The 21,887-nt window shown below is 37.3% G+C and overlaps 2 protein-coding genes across 4 annotated transcripts; both read right to left on the bottom strand.

Moving 5' to 3' along the window:
* Positions 1–2,609: 2,609 nt before the first annotated feature.
* hoxa2b (homeobox A2b) lies at positions 2,610–10,692 on the bottom strand. 3 transcript variants are annotated; one of them, XR_008386223.1, is made up of 3 exons: positions 9,655–10,692; positions 8,251–9,020; positions 2,610–3,319 (listed from the first exon to the last, which is right to left on the bottom strand). XR_008386223.1 is itself a non-coding variant. In XM_053627934.1 (3 exons), exons 1-3 carry the CDS (start codon positions 10,506–10,508, stop codon positions 8,302–8,304), a joined length of 918 nt encoding a protein of 305 aa, XP_053483909.1. In that variant the 5' UTR covers positions 10,509–10,692; the 3' UTR covers positions 7,979–8,301. The 3 variants fall into 3 exon arrangements, 2 of the variants coding, with proteins under 2 accessions (XP_053483909.1, XP_053483908.1); XM_053627934.1 differs by lacking the exon at positions 2,610–3,319 and having other exon boundaries at positions 7,979–9,020; positions 9,655–9,850; positions 10,506–10,692; XM_053627933.1 differs by lacking the exon at positions 2,610–3,319 and having other exon boundaries at positions 7,979–9,020.
* Positions 10,693–17,510: 6,818 nt separating this feature from the next.
* On the bottom strand, positions 17,511–20,107 carry hoxa9b (homeobox A9b). The gene is made up of 2 exons (XM_053627931.1): positions 19,227–20,107; positions 17,511–18,380 (listed from the first exon to the last, which is right to left on the bottom strand). Exons 1-2 carry the CDS (start codon positions 19,771–19,773, stop codon positions 18,142–18,144), a joined length of 786 nt encoding a protein of 261 aa, XP_053483906.1. The 5' UTR covers positions 19,774–20,107; the 3' UTR covers positions 17,511–18,141.
* Between the last annotated feature and the right edge of the window lie 1,780 nt (positions 20,108–21,887).

Raw genomic sequence — 21,887 nt, 5'->3', positions numbered from 1 at the left:
TATATAAAAATATTTTTGTGTCAAAAGAAAATATTTATATTGGGGTTCTTTTTTTAGCATATAACAGAGGTATACAGATTTGTTATGTGTACAGTATCATGCCAGGTTGATTTCTTATGGTTGTATGGCTTTTATATCTTGCCAGGCACTAGAAGGTGTGTGCGGGTAGTTGCACTGTTACCTTTATGCTATATGGGGTACAGATATTATTTACAGGTGCAGCAGATCCCTGTAAATTTTTTTAAACTGATAATTAAAAAAAAAAAAAACACATTATATAAAGCGGTATTACTACACTGCTTTGATAGCAAAGGAATATATGTATTCCAGCATACATTATTGCAGCATACAGTATATAGAGCAATGTGTCACCCCTTGGAAATAATGTCTGTACAACTACAGCATAAAAAAAGCTTCTGGATTTGAATGTGAAGCATTTCTATCCTGATGGGAGTTGTCTCTTCCAGGTTGACAATGTCCTCATCCACACGAGGCACAAGGGCTCACAAATAGTTGGTTGAGTATGAAAATAATGTAAAAAATATACTAAGGCCTTCATAGTCACCAGATTTTAACCCAGTTGAACACCTGTTACAGACTGATGGGTTAGACAGTGCTCTCTATCAAAACACCAGCTGAGTGAATAGAATAGTGTGTAAAGGCACATTGAAGCTGGCAGCTGGTGCTGGCCCAACATTGCTTTATCCTTTAATTTGTGTGTGTGTGTCTGTGTGTGTGTGTGTGTGTGTGTGTGTCTGTGTGTGTGTATATATATATATATATATATATATATATATATATATATATATATATATATATATATAAAATATATAATATAATATAATATAAAATTCCAGATCTGTTGGGCAAAGAAAAATCTTGTGGGTAGCTTTGTTTTCTTTTTGTGACCTCTCTCTCTCTCTCTCTCTCTCTCTCTCTCTCTCTCTCTCTCTCTCTCTCTTACAGCAACAGCACAATACATAAAATCATGCAGATACAGGTCAAGAGCTTCAGTTAATGTTCACATTAGAACATCAGAATGTGGGGAAAATGTGATCTCTGTGACTTTAACCATAGCATGGTTGTTGGCACCAGATGGGCTGGTTTGAGTATTTCAGGAACTGCTGTAGAATTAAAAAGACCGTCAAAAAACACACGTGCATAAATCAAAACCATATATGCGTAACTCTAAAAAACTCTTAAAATTACCGAGCGTAAACCTGTTTTTGTGAGGGTTCAATTCCAAATTCAGAAACTGCTCACACAGTTGTTTTTTTGTTTCATTCTGTGTAAACTCTAGAGACTGTTATGTGTTAAAATCCCAAAAGACCAGCAGTTTCTGAAATATTCAAGCCAGCCCATCTGGTACCAACAACCATGCCATGATCAAAGTCATAGAGATCACATTTTTTTCTTCATTCTGATGTTTGATGTGAACATTACATCAAGGTCTTGACTGTTATCTACATGTATTTTTTTTAACTATGCTGCTGGCACATGATTGGCTGATTAGATAACTGCACATTCATGTACAGGTGTTCCTAATAAAGTGGGCGGTGAGTGCATATTTATCATCTCTATTGTGAAGCAGGGTGGTGCCAGCATCATGCTATGGGGGTACTTCTTGGCAGCAGGGACAGAGAGATTTATTTATGTGTAAAGATTAATGGCAAAAAAAATTCTATTTAATCCATTTTAAATAAAATCTGGAACACAATACAATAAAACCTGAAGGGGTCTGAATACATTCCAAACACACACACACACACACACACACACACACACATATATATATATATAATATATATATATATATATATATATATATATATATATATATATATATATATATATATATATGTATATATTCTGTATAAGGATTGTGATGTCCACATTTCTAAGTCCACTAATCACAAGCATATGGAGTTGACTAGATGCTACTGGAACCTGACTGAAGACAGGTTCTGTGTTCATAAGAACCAAAATTAGATATACAGAAAAGAGTCTGATCTTCACTGTTAAGTATGGTGGAGGAGCTGTTATTTTGTGGGGCTGTTTTTCCCCCAAAGGACCTGGAAACCTCATTAGGTATTCATGACATCATGGACTCCATAAACTATCACTAGAAAATCTGGCTGCCTTCAGCAAGTACCCACAACTGGGCTGTGGTTGCATTTTCCAGTAGGACAAATAACAATACAACATACATATAACATGGCTTTTGACATGGCCCAGTTCAATGACTTAAGCCCCATTGTAAACCTGTGGTGTGAGCTAAAGAAGTCTATAAGAGGGGACATAGAATCCTGGAGGATCTATAAAGATTCTGTATTGAGGAGAGGTCTCCATGGTCAATAATTGTGACCCATATATTTTTGTTAAAATATATACAGTAATATATGTATTTTTCCCATATTTTTTAGAATACATTTACTTTAATTATATATTCTATGTATGTATTGCCATCCAGAATTATTTGATGATATAAATGAGCAGAAAGGATTCTATCAAATAAATCCAGTAAGAAACTACTTTCTTTTTTATAACAAAAACATTTTATTACAATTAAAAATTTTATTACAAACGTAAATTACATTTCTCTCAAAATATATGTGCAAAAATTTATATGAGAACTATTTCAATTCACCAGTTGTCATCCATCATGTATTTTCTTGTTTTCCTGACATATAAATATGAGGTCACACACAAATAAAATCCATTTGTTATGCAACACTATGGAGAACAAACAATAAAATTGAAACAAAAGATACCTCTGACTTATATTTTTAAAACATAGTGGATATTAAGTTAATGGATGAAAAAAAACACAAGAAGTTAAAATATCATTAGGAATGACCTGTGCTATAATAGAAAGATAATTAGTCCAGAACAGTTGGACATTTGTCAGGAATTGGCCCATTTGACCCATGAGCCTAGCAGGGAGGGGAAGAAGAGTTTCAGTTTCAAAATTGCACACTTTATTTATTTATTTGTTTATTTTTGTAGTGTTAAGTTCTAACATTGGAAATGTTTGCAGAAATGAAACCACAAAATTCAACCTCACCAAGCTTAATAAATTGTTTTTATTTAAATTGTGTTCTGGTCAGATGAGATATAAATCAAACATTTGGTGAGGCACACCATCAGAATGTTTGAAGACAAAAAGATGGCCACATACAAGGAAAATCCCCCAAACTCACTGTGAAATATGGTGGTGGATCATTGATGTGTAGGCTCTGCTGTGTGGCTCGTGGTCCAGGAACTCTTGGGAGGATTAGTTGTACCATGAATTTTGCTGCATACCAGGAAATTGTTGCCCCTGGTTTCTCCTGCCAGGAGGTTAAAATGTAGCCATAGACAGAGGTTTCAACAAGATTATACCCCATGCGAACACCCACATAAACACAGAAATTGTTATAGGGACAAAAAAGGGTGTTTTTTTTGTTTTTTTTTTTACAATGGCCATCTCGGTCTCTGGAATTAAAGCTGTGCTATGAATATAAAATTATACGTGATTTTGCATGTTTACATTGATGCATTTAAAACATCACAACAACATCAGGATAACTGCAGGTTTCAAGCCCTTGGCTGAGAGGGATGAGGTCACTAAGATGAGTTACAGTATGCTGCAGATAGCTCATTTCACTATCAGAACATCTAAGCAGCCTCTGAAGCCTGGAGCCCAAACACATGACAATCTGCACTTACCACTGTAATTCAGCCTGTCTGGAGGGTATAGTGAAACGTGTGAAGTATAAACTCTGTTGTGGATGAGAAGGCATTTTACCTTTTGGCCTTCAAAGGATTAAGCTGCTCAGGTGTTGTTTTTAAATAGCTTAGAATTAGCTTACATGGAAACCTAACATCTTGGGGGGTGGGGGGGGCAAAGTGCATTGCCAGATAAAGATCGACAAAAGGTCACCTTTGATGGACATTATATTTATTATTAATGCATTCAAGCTTAGAAATCCCTTTTGTTTGCTTCTGTGGTAAGAGAAATGTGTATGCAGTTGCTTTGAGCTTTACACCCCCTCACTGTCTGGTTTTGCTTACAACACCTCTTCAGAGAGTGCTCATGAACTTGGCTCAGACCTGCAGGGTACGCAGCTGTGAGCGACTTCCATCCAGCTGTTGCACTCTGCAGTCCCAGAGATTAATTCTTTCATATTATATACAGGGTGACATAACCTACAATCAAATCAAAACAATAACATGTAATAACATGCTGTTTGACCACAATAGTACTGTTAACGCAAAGAATGCAACACTTCAGCCGTTGCTTATTTGTATTGTAAATTTCATGAAGGAGGTTTGCTTTTGAATCTTCTGGGGCCGGTTTTTGCCTAAGGTATGGTTTAGTTAAGGAGGTCTAAACATTCATTCATTTTCAGTAACCGCATTATAATGGTCAGGGTTGCGGTGGATCCTGAGCATATCCCAGAAACACTGGGAGCAAGGCAGGAGAATTCACCCCAGATGGGACTCCAGCCAATCACAGTGCACTATGCACAAACATTCAAACAATCATTCACACCTAGGGGCATTTTAGCATAGTCACTCTGCCCACCTGCCTGTTTTTGGACAGTGGGAGGAAACTGGAGAACCCGACGGAATCTCATGTGAACAAAGGAACATGCAAAACTCTGCAAATACATTAAACCAAGCTTAGGATCCAACCAGGAAAGCTGGAGCTGTCAGGCAGCACAGTGCACCACTGTACCACTTCCCAAGGTTGAGGTGTATAAATACATCCACCTGATGCTATTACAATTACTTACCATGCTTGTGATTTATACACTGTACCTCATACTACTTCTTTTGCTTGTCTTCATACTTCATAGAATTAACCTGAGATACAGTAAAAGGCCCAGCCAATCTATGCTACCCAGAAGCATTACAGCATGACATCCCTATAGTAGATCAAAGGTGAAAAGTAAGACTCGCTCTGCCATTTAATGAAGGTTGTTTTCTGTGATGCCTTTGGGAAGCAAAGCCCTGCATGGGAATGATGCATGGACTGCAAAAAAAATGCTGTGTTTCCATGGAAACCACTAAATGTCTAACACTATGGCTTTAAATGGCTACATAGGCATAAGCTTCAATGCTAGTGGACAAGCCATGGGGTTTTCCTTTCTGTCATCAGCATGCTAGAAGGAGGAACTGTGCACTTTTCTGTCTTTATATTTTCTGCAAATAGCACAAAGTCTTTTTCATTTAAGGCTTTGCTGACATCAAATATTCCTACAACTGCAAAAAAAAAAAAAGGCATGGTTACATGAACATTAAAATGCTTTTTCAAAATAAGGTCAGCTTAAATGTATAAGTAGTCAAATGGTACATGGTTATATGTGGTATCGACTGCTTAAATGTTACAAGATAAAAATGTTAATTGTGTCACTCATAGTGACTTTTTACAGAGTCACTATCTCACACTACATCACAGAGTTATTTGTTTATCCAAAGGTTATGTGGCATGAGATCTGACCACCAAACTTTATGACCAGCTAATAGGCATGAGAAGAGCATTAAACAGTGAAAAACTGACTGTGAAATTTTTAAAGTATTTTCTTCTTGTGTTACTGGATTGTGTTACTTCAATTGCTATAATAAACGTTTGATTGGGATAACAGACCAAGAAACCGGAATGTTATTCTAAAAGATTTGTACTTGTACAAATAAAATTTGATGCATGGCTGTTGTCTAAAGTTCAAGTAATTATTATATTATACAAGTAGACTTGATGTTATTCAGATGGCAATGATAAAACACAAAAAGAAAATGTTCAGTTTATCTACTTTATGGGTTGTTCGATAACAACTTTCCTGGGTAATGCTTATGTGTAAATAAACTTGTTGCAAATCAACTCTTATGCTGAGTTCCTACCCAGAGAAACACTGGTCTGTAACTAACTGCAGCATGTCAATCTTGTGTCTTCTTCTGTCCAAATACATCAGTCAAGTTGTTGTTCTGCTTCATTGTGGCTCTATGCCCAGTGGGTGTTAGACTGTATTGCTTGCGATTAGTTGACTTTAATACAGGATACTCTGTTAGAAAACTGTAAATGCCACCTATTGTGCAATGTATTTATTTCTGTATACTTGAGTGACTTTCTGTGCACTTGAGTCAAGTCTGTACTTGAGTGAATCCACTAAATGTGTAAATATGACTAAGAAAAGTTTAGACTGCAGTTCCCTGTATTATTTAGATGTGCCATGTCAATATCAATATACTGAATCAAAGCCTCACTTTACTAATACTGTTTCAAAATGTTGGCCAAATTAAGGTCAATGTATTATCACATTTATTCCCAGTCAGTGTCCAGTAACACCTGGCTTTTAATTGTCCGTTAATGTATGATTATAAATATTATTTAATACAATTAATTTTGAATTGAATTTAATTATGTGTGAAAATACTGTTGGATCACTGATCACTTTTTGAAAGTAAATCTGACATGTAGAACTAATTTGGAAAAGCAGGAAATGTTTCTTGTAGAAGTTCACATGCAGTTAACAGTCTTTACTAGCTCCATTATCTGTGGATAAAACCAGTGTCCAGACCCCAGAGAGTAGAGGGAACTCATTTCCATTTTAATACCCACTTCGGGAGTGCAACACTGCAGCTGTTTGGAAAGTATTAGCTCGATGGCCCACTGATAAACACGACATGCAAATAAATTTATCGTTAAAGTGAAGTATGGGCTATTAATTGTTTGAATAATAAAAATCCCACGTGGCTGCTTTTAGTTTTGGGGTTTTTTTTCAAATTCTATAAAACTACATAATAAACTATAGATTCTACATGTAGTTAAGTGTGGTGTTGTCTTCTCAGTGCAGAGTCGTGAATTAAACCAGTAATTATAAAGCGGTAATTGTAAAGCAGTATAAAAGTATATTTACATTTAATTATGTTATAATTAATAAGACTTTAAAGGAAAACTCGCATTACAGCCAATAGTACTAAACTTATACTCAAACAAGTGTAAAAGTAAAAAAAGGTTTCTGTAAAATATTTAAGGAAAAATGTATATGTATAAACATTAGCGAGGAATTTGCGTTGTATGGTGAGGCAGTCCACCATTACTGAAAGTTGGCTTATATTTGGGCCTCATGCAAGAGTTGGCTGTGAAGGAAAGTAGTTTTCTGAAATGCTTTAACCTTATATATATATATATATATATATATATATATATATATATATATATATATATATATATATATATATATATATATATATATCGAATTTATACAATATGCATTTCTGTTGTTTTTCGAAATTAAATTTCTGATCACGTTATAAATAAATATTTCCTGTTTCCGAAATTAATCTCAAATAAATTTAATTTCATTCTAGTGACTAATAGTGGGTAGAATTCAATGATCGTCCCTAGCTCCAGATTGAATTACTTGTGCTGCGGCTTCGACACTAACCCCACTGTCGAAGGTTTAATAGGCTATAAAATTTAATTGCTAAACTCTTGAACGCTACAGCTCTTGAACAGAGTGCTACCCGTGTTTTCCGATACAGTGAGAGTTTGTTTTCTCGGCCATGCACCAGCAGGGACTTTCATTACATTTGGTGGTGTTTTATATATATATATAATATATATATGTATGTATAATTTTGCTGCATATTTAGGCCTAATGGAATATTCAACAGTTAAGGCCTATGGCTGATACAATTTTCTTTAAAAACAAGCAATATATTTTTCTGCCTATATTTTGCTTATATTAAACTACGCAGCCCATGCGACGGTTATTCACAATAAGCTTGCACTTGTTACGCTTTAACGTGCTCCAGAGATTTTATATGTGCATGTAGGCTATTTATATCACTTCAGAAATTATTGGGTCTACCGAAACAAAAAATGTTTTTGTTTTCGTACTAGACTGAATATCATGTCATCCCACAGCATTTATTTTATTTATTTCACATGATCATTTGATTTTTTTATGGCATGAATTTTTTTATGGCTGTTTAATGGCATGAATTCATATTATAAATATTTAGCAAATGTATGCAAATCACAGCGGCCTTCCTTTATCTTCAGCAATGTAAAAATTTTATTTTAGGAAAATATGCCACACTGCAGCAAAGATTATACAAAAATAAAACGAAAAAATATCACTTTCTTTTTTGTTTTTGCGTTGTAAACACAATTAATCATTCAATCATTCATATTAAACTTAACCCTTCGCAGGCTAATGGTCTAGGCCTAATTTTCAAACGTTATAATTAAAACAGACTGACCATCCGTCAACGTAGAGAAAGATAACGGGGCTTCCTTGTGCTCAAAAACTGTTAGTAGTTCAAGTGTTGTAAGTCGATCGTCGTGAGCGTCTCCGAGAAGAAATCAAATGAGTCCGTGACTAAACCCATGGGGCTGTCCACCGTCTCAGACACACTCGGAGAGATGGCATCTGAGAGATGCAGGCAGGAATCTGTGGAGAAAACGTGAAAGTCGTGCATGGGGCCGTCCAGGCCTGGAGGAGTGCTATTGTCCCGAGCAGCTGCGCCGTCCACAGCCATTGTAGAGGCGCACACGGGAACAGTGGGTGACTGGTTGGGAAAATGTTTCAGATTTTTGTCATTACTGTTCAGGGGCGAAACAGTAGAGCTCGCCGACTCTCCATTGTGTCCATTCTGCGTAGTGTTCTGCTGGAACGCGTAACTCTCGTTCTCCAAGAGAGCCCCGGAAACGGAGTTCGTTCCCGATTGTTCGTAAAAAACCTTGCCATGAGCGGTGTTTTCCTCCAGGCTCACAGCTCTCGTCTCGCCGTTCTGGTTCTCCTTGCACTGCGTCTGGCGCTTATGCTTCATGCGCCGGTTCTGAAACCACACTTTTACTTGCCTCTCCGTGAGGTCCAGCAACGCGGCGATCTCCACCCTGCGTGGTCGGCACAGGTACTTGTTGAAGTGGAACTCCTTCTCGAGCTCCAGGAGCTGTGTGTTGGTGTAGGCCGTCCTCAGTCTGCGTGTGCCGCCGCCACCTCCGCCACCGTCAGAAACCTCCGGCGAACCTGCACGCGCATTGCAACGTTATATATTATCAATATGCCACTAATTATCACACGTCCTTTGTTAACAACGCGCTCTGGGGCTATACAGCTGACCTCACAAAACTTGTCCAATATATTGCGGTTCGCAAGGGGCATAAATCGTCGGTGGGAATGAAGCCACGGCACGAGAATAATTTGTGTCCTCGGCCCCGGTGCCAGAAAGCTGTGTGTGTGTGTGTGTGTGTGTGTGTGTGAAAGAGAGAGAGAGAGAGAAAGAGAGAGAGAGACAGAGAGAGAGAGAGAGAGAGAGAGAGCTGTGTGCGGTGTGAGTGCGGACGAGCCCGCGAGAAGATTAATGAACACGCCAGCTGCCGACTTGAGTAATACCAATCTATCACTCTTCATTACTGTCAAATATTAAAATTCACGCCCTACAAGTAGCGCACACAGAGTTTAGGAGTTGTGCAAAAACACCCTCAAATAATTTGTCATGCTTTCACATATTAAATATTGCATACACCATTGAGTTCTGATGCACCGGAGCGAGAGACTTTTGCCCATAATTCCTTAAAGATAACTTAAATAGGCCTATGGCTATAACATGATGTAAAATTGAAACATAGAGTGTTCGAATGAGATTTACAATTTTTTTTACCTTCAGGAGAGAAGTAGAGTGGTGCAGGGTCGGTTGTGGCTGCAGCTGAAGTCTGGTTTTTCTTTGAAGCTTTTTTCTCCTTCATCCACGGGTACTCCGGGGGTAACGAGGCGGCGGGCAGCGGGCACACGCCGTTCGGGTTCTGCTTGGGTCGGCTGTGGCGAGGGTGGCTGCCCGGGTTCAGCCTGGGAATGGTCTGCTCGAAAGGAGGAGGAATCAGTGTCGAGCGTGAAAGCGTCGAGCTCTTGATTGATGAACTTTGAAATGCATCAGCGACAGGGGGAAAAGATGTCAGGCACTCAGCGAGCGACGGCTGACTATTGATAAAGCCCGTCTCTCGCTCGAATTCGTAATTCATCTCCTCCGAGTCTTAAAGGAATTCCCCGCGCACAGATTTGGGACCTACGAAGAAATAATGAAATATTGTGCCCGGTGTAAAAAAAAATCACTATTTTGCTGATTACGGCCGTATGGGGACCGCGATACCATTAAACTGCTTTCATGGAGACAAGGTTGAAATTGGACCGTATTGCTTGTCACATGATTACCTCTGTCCAATGACAATTTGGGGTTTAATCAAAAGGAGCCACTGTCCGCGTGATTGATCGAGAAAAGTCGAAGAGGAACGCCTCATTCTCAGGGACGGGCTAGTTTATTTGCGCATTTTGTGAACAGTTTGTCCACATGCTCGCTAACTGATAATTCTTTTTTAAAAAAATTATATTTTATATAGGCCTATATGTATTTATAGCCTATAAGCTATGAAATAGAAAATGCTCGCCGCCTACTTTCTTCGACGTATTTTTCCGACTCAAATTGGATTGTGAGCCACACCACATAAAAAAACTCACCATATAAGATCCACCAGCCGTGATGCTCAAAAGAAACCCATTAATCTTGCGACCGAGTTTTACCACCAACTTTTGTCAGACTATGCGCGTTCCCAAATACACGCATGCGTAAGAACCCTGGCACGCGCACTCTTGTGTGCGCGTTCACAAGGGCGAGTAGACTTTCACTCTGCAGTTCACGCGCACAGGGGCGTGCGAGCGCGTTCATGAAGGTGTTACACGGGCATTTGCATGGGCATTGTCCCTGTCGAATGATCTTAAATGTATTAAATTGTAGAATAAAACTTTTGGGTTTTGGGTGCTCTTGCAATTGGACAGTTTTATCATAGTGGTGCCAGAATGGTCTGAGTTCGTTAATATGTATCTTAATAAGATTTTTACGATCAAGGTTTAAAAAATATTTTTGCATTGCATTTAAACGAAAAATGCAAAGTGACCTACATCCGTACAGCCTATTTGCAATTATGATTTGCAATTATGAAGGTATATGTTGTTGCCTTAACTGACCTCACGATGACATTGAGGATTTGAATAAGCCTCAAAGTATACTCTTTTGGGATATTTTAAATATATGAATGCAAAATAAACACATAAATATGGACCTCAGAATGTTCAGAATGTGACTTTTTACCTATGTTGTCTTCAGCTGTAAGTGGCAGTGGGCCACGAGCTCTTTATTGCTTATATTCCAAACAAAGAGCCCTGGAAGCCTGCGCGCTATCAATCTTGCTCGCCAAAAGGTCTGACAGCTTCGTGCCCTAAGAAACACATTTAAACCATCTAGCCCTCTCTTAGATCATATGTGCTCAGGAAGAAGGAAACAGCATAGGGATTGCGATGTGAGTCTCTCTCTTGTACATTTGTTTATAAAATATTTTACCGAAGAATGGATTGATCTTAATTCTAATTTCAAACCGGATATGCCCGAGAACTACATTTGCTTGTTTGTGGACCAAATATTCGTTTGCCCTGCTTCATTTTGGTGTTGGAAAAGAGAGTATGGGGAAAAGGATTTATATGGATAGAATTACCAAAGATGTGAGAAGAAGAAAAAAGGATTTTCTCTGCAATTACACTGGATGTATTGTGTGGGAAAGAAGTGGGTGTTGGCATTCTTCAAAAAAATCTTCCTCCTTCCTACATATTTTCTATCAAACAGCAAAGCTGGCGTGCTTTCTCACGATATGAGCAATAACACTACAAATGGACAGTTAAATTTACTCCATATAATATTTATATTCACTTCACAGAAACAGAATGTTTAATTAATCTGTATTTGTTTTCTGTTTTCAGATATAGTAATTTTTTTAGTTGTATTGCCTAAATTGTGTATTTATAGAGATTTTCGTTCACGTTACTCTGTGTACTTTTTATGTTGTGCTTTATGTATGTGTAACATGAACACTGCAATTGTATTGCATGAATTCAAGTTGCGTTAGTAATGCTAACTGTATTTAGAATGGAAATGTTTTTCAAGCATAGTTAGCTACATTCTTCTTCTTCCTCTTCTTCTGCTTCTTTTTCTTCTTCTTCTTCTATTATTATTATTATTATTATTATTATTATTATTACTATAAAATATACATCGTTAATATACAACGTCCAAATATATTTAAACTCTTATTTCAAATGACTCAGAGACTTGTCAGAAGTTATCTATTACTCTAAGGGCTTCCTTGTTCTACTGTTTATATTTTCATGCATCCATTTATCAAAAAGACAATTCTTAGATTTTTTTTATTGAGATGTTGAATAAACAGCTTAATGCTTAATCATAGCTATAAGGTTACTCGTCTTTCTATTTAATAAAGGTTTTCTGAGCAATCTCTTTGTTAGTGTCTGGCACGGTGATTAGGCTCGCTCACCGTCTGTTAGACATAACAGTCAATGCTGATCATAGACATTTACAAAATCCATCAAAATTAAAAGGGAAAACTTCGTCATCCAGCAGATGAACGTGTCGAATAATGTTTTTAAAAATATCTCGGATTTACTTGCTAAATAATTATTTATTATTGAATACCGCACAGTTTTGTTTAGTATTCGTCGTCTTCTTCTTCTTCTTCTTCTTCTTCTTCTTATTATTATTATTATTATTATTATTATTATTGCTCTTGTTATTGCTGACACTGTTGTTAAAATCCCTATAACCCATTACTGCTATATTTTAAATCGCCACATCTGCACCGCGAAAAGATATCCAAAGGTACAAAAATAATTCTTAATAAGTATTACCCACGACAATATTTCATTTGGCTTCATACGTTTACTGTAGTCTATCCAAAAACATGTCCGAGCTGGAATAAAACCCACCCAAGGTAAGAATACTATGCAGCAGCGCCTGCTACATATCCTACAACTTCATCTTTAATGTCCAATTTTTACTTAGCTATTTTATGTATTTCTAATGCAATTCGATATTCTTATTGTTTATTTCTTCCTCAGCGTGGATGCTGTGTAAATGAGTGTGGCTGAGGCGTGTATGGGCTGTTTATAGTGTGTGCGGAGGCAGCGCTCGACAGTAGGGCTTGATGGATGACCCTCAGCACACTCACACACACACAAACACACACACACACACACACACACAAGCTGTAAATGAGATCCATACCACCATTGTTCATCTGGAGGTGTCTGTCGTTTCCGGCAATATAGACCATAATAGGTTTTTACAGATTATGGCGTTGTAAAGTAGTCCTTTTCTAAAGCGTAATATGAACTAAATATTATATTGTAATCAAATCGCTGCTTACTCTGTGCCTTGCATTTTATATCTATCGTATTTGGTATTACTTGATTAAATATTGTCCTGCGTTATTTGTAACATAATTGTCTACATTTGTTTTGTCATATGACTGCCATTAACATCAACATTCCTTTAGTACATCTGAGCCTGGTTGGAGTGTTCACATCACACAGTATAATTTGATATATATATATATATATATATATATATATATATATATATATATATATATATATATATATATATGTATGTATGTATGTATGTATGTGTGTGTGTGTGTGTGTGTGTGTGTGTGTGTGTGTGTTACATGTTAGTATGTCAGTATTTATGTGATTCATGTGATTGAGAACCCAAACTAAAACGATAATTTTAGGAAGTGAAGTACAATACCATAATTATTTAGGTATATTATGTATTAGGTTTGTATTGTGTATAGGAACAGGAAGAATATCGCAGCCAAAAGTTAATTATATGCAGGTAAACGGAAAATTAGCAGAAAATAATTTTCAGGACGAAAGCATCGCGCAATTTGAACTGGGTCCTTGTTGTATTTTAAATTAGCCAAATTTGTGTTATCGTACCCTTTTGTTTTGTTTTATTTGTTCACATGCTTGCATCTCTGGTATCATTGACGCACTTCATATTTAGTGAAAGAACGCATTTTAGAGCTATGTTTTTCATAGGAACTAATCATTTGGGTTGCACAGTATGAACAAGATATGCTTGTATTTTCTCATTTGTAAGTCACTTTGGATAAAAGAATGCTAAATGAATACATGTAAATGTAAATGTAAGATAGCCTATCATATTGGATATTGCAATGCCTATGTCTTGTATGTACAAGCATTAAAAATATATTAAAACCACTTTTGACTAATGCCACCATTAATGCTAATGACACCATTAGGGTCTTGTCTTCATTATTTTAACCAAACATTCCTTATATTATTCACGACGTACTGGCCCTGGTGCGGCTTCTGGAATTATGAATATAGTTAAAACCAATGTTATTAAAATATTAATACGATTAGAAAACGACACACGTAATATTTCCTTCGGTTATACAATCGTTCAGTAAACGTGGCCAGAACATGGTCATGGCTCTGTAGAATGTGATGTTGTGACCATGTCACTGAACCCCTACTGAAACCAGGTGCTGATCCGCACAGCCAACACTTGAACATCTTGCACCAGAGCGCAGCGAAAAAGACCCTGCCTGTCTGGAACTGACCTCGAGTTTGATGTATTGCAGGTCGTAGGGTCAGGAAAGAGTACTGAAAACTAGCCCTCACGGAAGTCTCACGGATGCTGGAAGGCTTTTAGATGTAAGCGCCTTTTGTAAGGTTTGAATTGAAAACATGAGACTTGCATATCTGTGGAGCGCTATTTAATCATGAAGTAGAATAATACAACCAAATCTTAGTTGAATTCTAAGAGTACAGATATGGTCAGCAAACCCTTATAACTCACTAAACAAACGTGCAGCCTATGTAGGGACAACAATATTACATAATAGCTTATTCCTCGTCATGAAGCAAGACATTGCGATTATGTCCACAATTAACGTGCTTTGATGCAGTACTGGTTTGTTTGCATAAAACGCAACATGCGTTTTGCGGAAGCTTATACCAACAGAGGGTTGTGCATCTGGAGATGAAAAGCTCAACACTGCCTCTAGCGGTAGTTGCGTAGCTATTCGACGCCTAGGGTTTTGCTCAAATTCTGCACTTTTTTTTCTATTTTCCTCAAATTGATATTAAGTAAAAATTTCTTTCTGGGAGCTCTTTTTCACGAATATAGTACTAAAGGTTTTAATTCCACTGTCTACAACCAGTAATAACATAAATAAAACCAGCTTAGAGCTTTAAAACAATTATTCACCACGTTACTAGCAGTTAACTTGGCAAACATTTTTCAGCTCTCTTTTTTCTCATATAGTATAAGATAAGCTGAGATAGTGTAAGGTAGGCAATAATATAGACTATAAGATCATTTACGATAATATGAAAGACAATGAAACTTTTGTATAGGCCTAATTATATATGTTTAGAGTATAACCAGAAAACGTAACAACATACGACAGTGGACTATGTGGTAGGCTATTTAGAAGACGTTAAGGGTGTACTTATATAAATAGCCTATAATGTGTTTTGGTATTCCTAATAATTAAACAGTGAAGCATCATTCAGTGGAGTTCAGTTATTTCCGTCACGTGACTGTCATATGTCACGTGATTGTTGACGCTGTGCCGTTATCAACACGTTTGTTGCTCATGGTCAGGTCAGTGTGTGGTACAGATTATGTAGAGTAACCAGTGTAATCACTGTTTATGTGGGTCTATTTGACGCATTGTAATCACTGTTTTTAACAGGTTTGTATATTTATCTAATAATAAACCATGTTACTGTAAATTTCTCAACCTGGTTAAGCTGTAGGCCTACTCCCGTAGTCCGAATGACGTAAGTAATTTAATTTATCACCTGTATAGACAAAACTTTCCCAGTTACAAAATGCATCCTTTTGGTCAGTTGCCACTGATTAGATTCATTAGACCTTCTCAAAGGCAACTTTAAGCGTTCTTGAACGTTTTGGCCTGGACGTTGCCTCCATCTGGTGGTTATTATGGGTAACAGCAATGGCTTCCGTTGTGATTGTGCAACTTTTTTTCGACTGTTAACTATAGTATAGATGTAGCCTGTGTAGCACTCTGTAGTTTGTGTCAAAGAAACCGCATACTAATACACATATTTAGTAAGACAGTATCTGGATTTGGACGTAGGTAGAGTGCCATTAGAATTAACTCTAACGCAGTACGCATAATAGTGTTACTCATGTCTACTCTTTTTTACTATTGAACTAGTGGGTTAAATAGAGGGGGAAATTTAATCTTGATTGCTGTTAATTCATTAACATTATCTAATATGTCTAATAATATTTAAATGTCTTTTCACCATCCCTGTTTGGGCATACACATAATAGCTTAGCTTTGGGGGGTTGGGTGTTAATTAATTAGATTGGTTTTTCCCTTGATTTTCAATTGACTTTGAAGAATTTTTAAATTGTTCTTGGCAAAACGGTGAGGATTAGTGAACATAGGCTAGAGCCAAATGCAAGTCTCACAGGACTGATGGGTCAAAATGTCTGCTTTTTTCTCTGTGCCTTTGTGTTCGGCGTTAACAAATGGACGACGCGATCAGGAGTGTCGTCATTGTTGCTGTAATAAAGTAATTAGCAGAGAAAAAGTCAGACAGTGCGGAAAGCCTTGCGTTTTATGGTGCTGTCTGTGCCTACAGCTTTGAAGGTACAGCCTGCAGTGCAATAATCAAGAGAATGTCCCCAAATCATTGTTCCTTAGCAGCTGTTAGAGACCGATAAAACGATAACCTTTCCTACTGTATTTTACTGTGACAAAATATCCCATACTATGCCTTCAAAGAAAATGCTCGCGCGTGTTTGTATGTGCGCTCGAGACTTTGTGTTTAAGCACGTTTTGTGCGTTAAAGTTTTATGATGCAGTCTATATGCGGTAGACCACTGCTTCTATAATTGCACACACCCCATGTTTGTCACACAATATAGGCCGTGTGTGTTATTATATTGATGACGATAAGGAAGTGGCGTTTGAAAAATTCCTACAGGTCGGCCTTCAATCACTTTGCACCCCATAAACTGTTAAGACTGTGATTGTGGTTTATTGTTGGTATGGCCACCAATATCATTTGCGAATGCACGTACACATAACACACTCAAGCCTGTCCACGGACAACAAAATAAACCTGATTTATATGACACAAACGAGACACGAAACAGGGAATTTGTTATAATATATGAACGGTGAAAAGCTGAATATGGGATGGTAAACGTGACATGGAAAAATGTTTGATTTTAAAACTTTAAACCTGCGTAGTATAAGGTTTCAGATTATATACAGGACTTTTCAGACTGTGTATATATATATATATATATATGTATATATATATATATATATGTGTGTGTGTGTGTGTGTGCGTGTGTGTGTGTGTGTGTGTGTGTGTATGTATGTATGTATTATCCTAGACCCTTATATCCAAGATTTCATCCAAATATTTTAATATATAAATTCTTATGTAATATTATTATAGATTATTCTATCTATCTATCTATCTATCACTAATATCATTAATAGCAGTAGATATAATTAATTGTAGATTGTTGTAAAAAAAAAAAGTAAAAAGTTAAATGTTCAGTGGCAGGTTATTACGTTTTGCAATCGGAAATAGAGCAATAACAAAATATTAAATTTTCTGAACTTTATTTGTCATCTACACAGATGAACTTTGAATTGAAAATGGTTCAGCTAACTGATGATTTGAGGTATTTACTTGTACAGCCTTTTTTCCAGTCACAAAAAAATTCAAGCATGTTTATGATACAAAATTCACCGATGTCTCAATGACAAAACACTTATTTTCATAATGCAAATAGGTAGTTCAAATACATCTAGGTAGTTACATTAAACATTACATTAAACATTAAATATTTGGACAGAAGTCATTCTGGCATTTTAAAAAGCAACTGACACTCATGCAACTCAACAATATTAAATATATCGAGCATTTAGTATATGTCCCTGAAATCAGTAGCCTACATGGAAAGTTTCTCAAATCTGAAAGAGACTCAAAAATGTACACAATTATAAACACTGGACCTACAACAAGCAAACACGACACAAGCTGACTAACAAACAGCCCTATAACAAAAACGCGATCATTACACTGACACATTCTCACACCGAAAATTGGTGCAAAAGTAATTTTGTTGCTGTTGTAGAGGCATAGCACAAAACCGGTGTACGCAGGAATTAAAGCTGTCCAAACCACTGCGGTGTGCACTCATCAGTATTCTTTAACTTCAGATGTCTTTTGGGCGATTTTTGTTGCATTTCTTCATCTTCATCCTACGATTTTGGAACCATATTTTAACTTGTCTCTCGGTGAGATTTAGCAGTCTTGCCACTTCGTATCTACGGTCACGAGACAGGTACATATTAAAGAGAAACTCCTTCTCCAGCTCGAGAGTCTGATGCTTAGTGTATGGGCAGCGTTTTTTTCTCGTGGACTTCGCGTGTAGCCAGTTGGACGCAGGGTTATCTGAAAGAAGGGTCGGAAAAGGAAAAACAGAGGTAGTGATATTGCCCTCAGGAATAGACTGCGGCCATTTTATGACCTGTGGCTGGTGGGTGCGCGATTAGCCAGCAAGGAAAGATGTACAGCCTAATAAATGCCTGCTCAAAGTACAAGCAGACCACTTGCTCTTTCCAGCTTACATTTTATTTTTATTTTATTTTATTTTGTAATTAAACGGTACAATAATTCTTTTATCTGAGCAAAATATTTTGCGAGGGCATTACATTTTCCTATCTATTTACCGTCAAAAGTGAAAAAAAGGCCTTTGAAATCTGTGAGCAAATAATTGTCAATTGTGTTCTATATGCTTTATGGCACTAATTAAACTTTTTCTCCGGAGCAGGAGGATGGGGTGTGATGTGGTCGAAAGCCGTTACACGAAAACAAGGAACATCTGAAGACAGTAATCACTGCATAGTTCGTTGTTGTCAAAAATTGTGGCACCCAGCTCACTAATTTGTTGCAATGAGCTTGTAACATATTGGAGGATAATAAAATATTAACACATTTGAATCTAACTAAATTCACCAAGCACTAGGAAACAACCACAACCACAGGCAATACACTGCATATTTTGTGAAAGCAATCTGGCGCAAAAGATTAAATCATCCGATAGGTTTAGATTACAATGCTATATAATTTAGGGAACAGATACTACCAATGGCCGAGCGACGACGGTGCTGGCTGCAAACACAACACTGATTTCTAATCTCCACTATAACGTTACCCTTGAAGTAAAATTGTGCAGATAGGTAACGGTCTGCACTATTTAAAAAATGTGGAAGCCAGATGAAGTAGAGCTGCACTTACTCGGGTCCAGATCCCGCTTAGTCTCAGTTAACGTTTTCTCTTCGCTTGGTTCTGTCACATCCGCATGGCTCAGATCCGCCTCCTTCACCGCAGGGTTTGCGTTGTTTTGAACATCAGGAGCCATTAGTGTCCGTGCATCTAGCGTGGTGCACTCACCACTCCCGACCAGCGGCTCGAGTTTGATATCGTGATGCACATCTGTCGATAATCCGGCGAAAGGCACGGATGCAGAAAGCGACTCGAGCGCCCAGGCGCGCGCAGACGTTCCATCCGACTCGGCTGTCGGACACGGTTGATGTATGTAAGGATGGTATGCGATAGATGTGCCGCCCGGAGGCTGCACAGGCACTGGGCTCCACGACGCGCCAAAAATAGCCGACTTGCTTTGGAAAGGGTACGAATCGGGTTCACCATATTCAGACAGAGATGGCTCTCGAGCCTGGCTCTGTATCGCCGGTGCAGTTGGGAACCGCGGTGCCAAATGATCATCGTCCTCGTGAGGAATGTGCGAGTCGGTGTAGTAACCCAGAGTACCCAGGGTCGACATAACATAAAAAAACGCACACAGGCGCGACCGTGCGTACAATCCTCACCACGGAATAGACACAAGCACGGAATCTGCAAATCTAGGAACGGTCGACTTCACTGTGAACTACAGACCTTTGATAAGTTGAACGGCGGCCGAGACAGGATTGGATGACACGGACACGTGACCATGGGAGAGAACAATAAAGGGGTCGCCTAAACCAGAGCTTCACATAGCCTCCATTTTGCAGTAAAATTGTTAATGGAAGAGCTGTATGCTCATATGAGAGCGAGTTTGGTTTTATTTGTGCAATTAGGTTTATATTTCTTTATAATAATTCTATAAGGTATTTGATTCAAACGTTCACGACTGTAATTTATGTATCAGCATTACTCTGAAAATATAGATTTAAAGTTTATTATTATTATTATTATTATTATTATTATTATTTTAAGGAGTGCGTCTGCGTAAAAAATTCTCCAAGTCAAAACAACCTCAGGCTGCTAATGATGCAAACAATAAGAAATACATTATCTTGCAGGCTTCACACATTGCATGTGGCCAACACGTAATGTTTATAGTAGCACAAGGTGACATAAAATATTACAGACATGTTTAAGAAATAAAGACAATCATTACGTGAGCCATATGTAAGTTTTATACGGCAATAAGTGCCATGGAATAGTTGAGATATGATCTACTAGCCAGTGACCGCAGTCTTTCAACAACGTTGCGTGCTCAGAAGGCGTGTGTGCTTCTACTGCAGCGCATTTCAAATAAATTTAATTAGCTGTTTAATTTGTCGTGTATAAAATATGGTGAAATTTATTAGCAAATTATTTTTTACATTTCAGTTTCGTGAGTTGGTAGATATGTCTTGCGAAAAGATCTAAGTAGGTCAGCACAGAAAAAAATCGTATTGATCACAACTATTAACATAAAATAGTCTATGTTGCTGTTGGAAATGTAACTAATAGGCTATTTAATGGTATAAATCAGAGAAACTGACACATCTATCAAATTGTGTATATACTGTGATTAAAGTGTAGATATTTATATAGATGTATTTATGATATATATAATCATAGTATATACACAATTATATATAGACATGTCAGTTTCAATTATTTATGCTATTCAAATACATTTAGTGTATATATATATATATATATCTCAAGTAGCCTATTATTTACATTACCAACAGCAACATAGACTATTTTAGTCTAATAGTGGTGATCTAGTTGTGAGCTAATAGTTTTTCTGTCTGTGCTGACAGATAGATAGATAGATAGATAGATAGATAGATAGATAGATTAAAGCCACTTCTTAATAGGAAATATCAGCATCCACTTTCATTTTTAAGATTACCTTAGCTTATTAACACTAAGATTTTTTTTTTTGTTTAAATCTGGCTTAGAAGTGTATTTCTATTTCAGATAATAACCAGCAATATTACATTATAGCATGTAGAATAAGCACTGTTGATAAAACGTACATTTGTCACTATAATAAAGCATAAGAAACCTTTAATTTGAAGTAAATTAGAAAAGATTTCAGACGATCATCATATATGTGGAGATAAAATTGGAAATTGGAGAATACAACTCAACAACTGCAAAAAAAGGCCCCTATAGTCAAGCTTTCTATTCTGTTTGGTCACAGCATAATTTTTCCTTACTAACAGTGTCCCTCTGAGAGTGCGGATTGCTGGGTACTATAACAGACTGCGTTTATAATAGGGCTATTACGCTGTTTTCCTGCAGGTTATTTGGCTGTCTGGCCTGAATATCCCCAATAAAGCTTTTGTGCTGCTTCTACAGTGCGGCGGAAGCATCCGGCGGTGTAGGCGTGGCACACGGTCCTGTAGTACTACACACACACACACACACACACACACACACACGGCTTTGGCCAAAGTGCATTGATCGTAACCTAGGCCTTGCGGTGGCTTTACTGCACTCCACGGAAAATTCAGTTACAGGACACTCCTTCTTTTGTCGATCTTAAGGGTGAAACTAATGTTTATACGCGGATATCTATGAAGTCTCCATTTAACATATGGCACCAAAAGAAATTACGGTCAATCCAGTGAATCTATCACCAAATTACGCACAAATGTGATCGGCATACACATA

Source organism: Ictalurus furcatus, chromosome 1 (assembly GCF_023375685.1).
Source record: "Ictalurus furcatus strain D&B chromosome 1, Billie_1.0, whole genome shotgun sequence".
NCBI classification, from domain to species: domain Eukaryota; kingdom Metazoa; phylum Chordata; class Actinopteri; order Siluriformes; family Ictaluridae; genus Ictalurus; species Ictalurus furcatus.
Note: the sequence above shows the minus strand (reverse complement) of the source record. Positions and strands in the feature narration are given on the sequence as shown.

Coding starts and splice junctions, on each gene's coding strand:
- hoxa2b (XM_053627933.1), bottom strand. CDS start 10,012: ATGAATTACGAATTCGAGCGAGAGACGGGCTTTATCAATAGTCAGCCG. Junction 9,021..9,654: donor ACTCTACTTCTCTCCTGAAG/GTAAAAAAAATT, acceptor ATGCGCGTGCAG/GTTCGCCGGAGGTTTCTGAC.
- hoxa9b (XM_053627931.1), bottom strand. CDS start 19,773: ATGTCGACCCTGGGTACTCTGGGTTACTACACCGACTCGCACATTCCT. Junction 18,381..19,226: donor TAAGCGGGATCTGGACCCGA/GTAAGTGCAGCT, acceptor CCCTTCTTTCAG/ATAACCCTGCGTCCAACTGG.